General features: G+C 44.3%; 2 protein-coding genes across 2 annotated transcripts in view; both read right to left on the bottom strand.

Annotated features, from left to right (window-relative positions):
- Window positions 1–1,208, bottom strand: part of LOC106534583 (uncharacterized) — a 2,817-nt gene extending 1,609 nt beyond the window's left edge. Inside the window, exons 1-4 of the mRNA XM_014031273.1 lie at window positions 1,176–1,208; window positions 868–978; window positions 559–654; window positions 33–491 (exon numbers count right to left, since the gene is read on the bottom strand). Coding sequence (XP_013886727.1) covers window positions 33–491; window positions 559–654; window positions 868–978; window positions 1,176–1,208 — 699 coding nt within the window. The remainder of the gene's footprint in view (window positions 1–32; window positions 492–558; window positions 655–867; window positions 979–1,175) is intronic.
- A 1,010-nt stretch (window positions 1,209–2,218) lies between these two features.
- On the bottom strand, window positions 2,219–3,433 carry cdc26 (cell division cycle 26 homolog; the record flags this gene model as incomplete). Its single annotated transcript, XM_014031276.1, is given in 2 exon segments — window positions 2,219–2,440; window positions 3,340–3,433. Coding segments are annotated over 2 exon segments (298 nt in total), but the record flags the coding sequence as incomplete, so codon positions are not given.
- Between the last annotated feature and the right edge of the window lie 1,650 nt (window positions 3,434–5,083).

The following is a 5,083-nucleotide window of genomic DNA, read 5'->3' on the forward strand; positions in this document are numbered from 1 at the left end:
GACCCAACACTACCCAACAGTAAAGAGTCGACCCAACAGTAAAGAGTTGACCCAACACTACCCAACAGTAAAGAGTTGACCCAACAGTAAAGAGTTGACCCAACACTACCCAACCGTAAAGAGTTGACCCAACAGTAAAGAGTCAACCAAACACTACCCAACAGCAAAGAGTCGACCCAACAGTAAAGAGTCGACCCAACAGTAAAGAGTCGACCCGACAGTAAAGAGTCGACCCGACAGTAAAGAGTCGACCCGACAGTAAAGAGTCGACCCAACAGTAAAGAGTCAGCCCAACCGTAAAGAGTTGACCCAACACTACCCAACAGCAAAGAGTTGACCCAACAGTAAAGAGTCGACCCAACAGTAAAGAGTCGACCCAACACTAAAGAGTTGACCCAACAGTAAAGAGTCGACCAAACACTACCCAACAGCAAAGAGTCGACCCAACAGTAAAGAGTCGACCCAACACTACCCAACACTAAAGAGTCGACCTGACACTACCCAACAGTAAGGAGTCGACCCGACAGTAAAGGGTCGACCCGACAGTAAAGGGTCGACCCGACAGTAAAGAGTCGACCCGACACTACCCAACACTAAAGAGTTGACCCGACAGTAAAGAGTTGACCCAACACTACCCAACAGTAAAGAGTTGACCCAACACTACCCAACAGCAGAGTCGACCCGACACTAAAGGGTCGACCCAACAGTAAAGGGTCGACCCGACAGTAAAGGGTCGACCCGACACTAAAGAGTCGACCCGACACTGACACTAAAGAGTCGACCTGACACTGACACTAAAGAGTCGACCTGACACTGACACTAAAGAGTCGACCTGACACTGACACTAAAGAGTCGACCTGACACTACCCAACAGTAAAGAGTCGACCCAACAGTAAAGAGTCGACCCGACAGTAAAGGGTCGACCCGACAGTAAAGGGTCGACCCAACAGTAAAGGGTCGACCCGACACTACCCAACACTAAAGAGTTGACCCGACAGTAAAGGGTCGACCTGACACTACCCAACAGTAAAGAGTCGACCCGACACTTAAGAGTCGACCCGACAGTAAAGGGTCGACCCGACACTTAAGAGTCGACCCGACACTACCCGACACTAAAGAGTCAACCCAACAGTAAAGAGTCGACCCGACAGTAAATCATCATTTAAGAGACAAACCATCTGTAAACCTCTGTCCTGGACTGTAATCATGACATCAGATGTTTTTACAAAACCCCATCCTTTACTCTAAAGCACTAATGCTTTCATCAAGGAACAAAAAACCTTTTGCTATTTTTTAAACTTTATTTATTATTTTATTTTTTTTATATTTTATGACATGCTGCTGTCAGTTGACACAGGCCATGCCCACTTATACATGGGAAGTTGATTTTGACTAATAAAGTTTAGTTTATATTAAATATTTTATGTTGGTCTTTACCTTTAGAATCAGTCCCCTTGTTGTCTTGGGAACTGAAACCATTCATTTTCTAAGACAGACAGATTTTTGATTTGTCAGCACCATTTCTTGGTCTGTGTGGGGGCAGGGCCTTAACGTTGGTAATGTCAGAGCTCAGAGTGCCACCTACTGTTTTTGTAAATAAAAGTATTTTTCAGCACTAATTGTCTTTTATATTTGTTTAAAGTTGTTATAAAAATAAATCATATGATGTCAGTGACTTTGTCTTTTTATTTAAAAATTAAAATGTGATTGTTTTTAATCGGCTCTAGCACAGATGAGTACCATTATCAGTTTGTTTCTACCATTTCTCTACACTAGTGAATTTGGAAGCAATAAAACAGAGCCGGGTGGTTCTGCTGTAGCTCTGTTCAGCTCAGCATGCTTTTAAAATTCTGACTCTTGAAGCAACAACTTTGAACTGAGGGCTGAAGTAGGGTTGAGAAATCCAGGATAAGAGATAAATCTAGACTTGACATAACGTGATCAGTTCATCCTGGCTTCATCCGTTTCACAAAGACCCTAAACTAACCCTAACCCCGAATCAAGGCTTAATTCAGCCAGAATATCTGGAAAATCTCAGTTTAATGCCCTATCCTGGTTTTGTTAAACAGCTTCAGTTGCTTCAGTTTTTATGAGCTCTGTCAACAAATCACTCAGGACCTTTTTCTCTCTGATTTCTTTGTCAGACCGTTACATTTGTGTAAAAACAAAAAATCTTGAATCTGTAAAAATTAGTTAAACTAAAAATATGACAAACAAGTTTTATGTCTGAACTTTATTAAAACTGTAAACTTCCAAATAAAGTCGGCAGGGTGGCAGGTTTAGGGTGAGGTTTGTAGCCGATCCGATCATTGATTAGCTCCGCCCTTGACGCAAGAGTGGAGGAAGAGGCTGAGGCAGAAGCTCCGCCTCTAATTAGATCCACACCAATGACAGAAGCTCCGCCTCCTGATTCTGCTTCTTCTCGCTGACGCTTCCTGGCCTGAAAGACAAATAACTAGTTTAACCTTCAGTTATGGTAGATTAATACCTTTTTACTCTTTACCTGTTCATGCAGTGCCAGAGCTCTGACCTGTAAACACACCTGTAAACACACAGGTCTAACCTGTAAACACAGCTGTAAACACAGCTGTAAACACACCTGTAAACACACAGGTCTAACCTGTAAACACACCTGTAAACACACCTGTAAACACACAGGTCTAACCTGTAAACACAGCTGTAAACACAGCTGTAAACACACCTGTAAACACACAGGTCTAACCTGTAAACACAGCTGTAAACACAGCTGTAAACACACCTGTAAACACACATGTAAACACACAGGTCTAACCTGTAAACACACCTGTAAACACACCTGTAAACACACATGTAAACACACAGGTCTAACCTGTAAACACACCTGTAAACACACCTGTAAACACAGCATGTAAACACACAGGTCTAACCTGTAAACACACCTGTAAACACACCTGTAAACACACCTGTAAACACACAGGTCTAACCTGTAAACACAGCTGTAAACACAGCTGTAAACACAGCTGTAAACACAGCTGTAAACACAGCTGTAAACACACCTGTAAACACAGCTGTAAACACACCTGTAAACACACCTGTAAACACACAGGTCTAACCTGTAAACACACCTGTAAACACACCTGTAAACACAGCTGTAAACACACCTGTAAACACACCTGTAAACAGCTGTAAACACACATGTAAACACACAGGTCTAACCTGTAAACACACCTGTAAACACACCTGTAAACACACCTGTAAACACACCTGTAAACACACCTGTAAACACACCTGTAAACACAGCTGTAAACACACCTGTAAACACATCCCTCAGCCTAACGTCACAGGTACATGGGTTCAAACCTCCAGCTCTTTCTTGATGCTCTCAAACTCTTCTGTGTCGTCGATCTTCAGCTCCAGACGAGTCGGTTTCCTCCTCAGCATCTTTATTTCACTTCTGCAGGAAAACAACCAACCTCTGAGATTTGTTTTTATTTACATTTGTTGTTTTAAAGATATCAGCTGTAAACTTTTAAGATGAAACAAATACATTAGAGTTTTAAAACTGTTTTCTTCATCACAAGTCTCCCTCCTCCTCAACCATCAAACTACAGGAGCTCAGGAGGGACAGTCCAGGGCTAGATGAACCTCATCAACAAACAAACAAAACGTTTTATTCCAATCACTGATTACTGGTAAAATACTGGTTAAATGTTGTTCTGAAGGAATAATCAGTTTTCTGATAAAGTTCAAATAAATAATTCATTTTCTTTAACATCTCATTCATCAGTTCATTTGGTGAATTTACATTTAAAACCAAATTCTTTGGTCTGTGATGAATTTTCAAACTCTGCCGTAAAATAAAAAAACTCAGCTGTCTTCATTTTCTGTTTAGTTTTCTGACGGAGCAATGCATCCTGGGATACCGTCGGCTGCGTACCATACTCAGATGCAGCCCACATTTTCAGCGTTTTGTCGGCCACATGAGGAGGCGCCTACAAACTGGGACGGCCTACAGTGCGGGGCAGTGACCTAAGTGGCCGATAAATGCTCCCTACGGTGGCCCTAACCCTACTATGGTCCTAACTCTACAATGGCCCTAACTCTACAGTGGCCCTAACCATACGATGGCCGTATCTCTACAGTGGCCCTAACCATACGATGGCCCTAACTCTACAGTGCCCCCAACTCTACAGTGGCCCTAACCATACGATGGCACTAACTCTACAGTGGCCCCAACTCTACAGTGACCCTAACTCTGCAGTGGCCCTAACTCTGCAGTGGCCCTAACCATACGATGGCCCTATCTCTACAGTGGCCCTAACCATACGATGGCCCTATCTCTACAGTGGCCCTAACCATACGATGGCCCTAACTCTACAGTGGCCCCAACTCTACAGTGACCCTAACTCTACAGTGGCCCTAACCATACGATGGCCAAATCTCTACAGTGGCCCTAACCATACGATGGCCCTAACTCTACAGTGGCCCCAACTCTACAGTGACCCTAACTCTACAGTGGCCCTAACCATATGATGGCCAAATCTCTACAGTGGCCCTAACCATACGATGGCCCTAACTCTACAGTGGCCCCAACTCTACAGTGACCCTAACTCTACAGTGGCCCTAACCATACGATGGCCAAATCTCTACAGTGGCCCTAACCATACGATGGCCCTAACTCTACAGTGGCCCCAACTCTACAGTGACCCTAACTCTACAGTGGCCCTAACCATACGATGGCCAAATCTCTACAGTGGCCCTAACCATACGATGGCCCTAACTCTACAGTGGCCCCAACTCTACAGTGACCCTAACTCTACAGTGGCCCTAACCATACGATGGCCAAATCTCTACAGTGGCCCTAACCATACGATGGCCCTAACTCTACAGTGGCCCCAACTCTACAGTGACCCTAACTCTGCAGTGGCCCTAACCATACGATGGCCCTAACTCTACAGTGGCCCCAACTCTACAGTGACCCTAACTCTACAGTGGCCCTAACCATATGATGGCCCTATCTCTACAGTGGCCCTAACTCTACAGTGACCCTAACTCTACAGTGGCCCTAACTCTGCAGTGGCCCTAACTCTGCAGTGGCCCTAAC

The sequence above is a fragment of the Austrofundulus limnaeus genome, unplaced genomic scaffold, assembly GCF_001266775.1.
Source record: "Austrofundulus limnaeus strain Quisiro unplaced genomic scaffold, Austrofundulus_limnaeus-1.0 Scaffold1215, whole genome shotgun sequence".
In the NCBI taxonomy this organism is placed as follows: domain Eukaryota; kingdom Metazoa; phylum Chordata; class Actinopteri; order Cyprinodontiformes; family Rivulidae; genus Austrofundulus; species Austrofundulus limnaeus.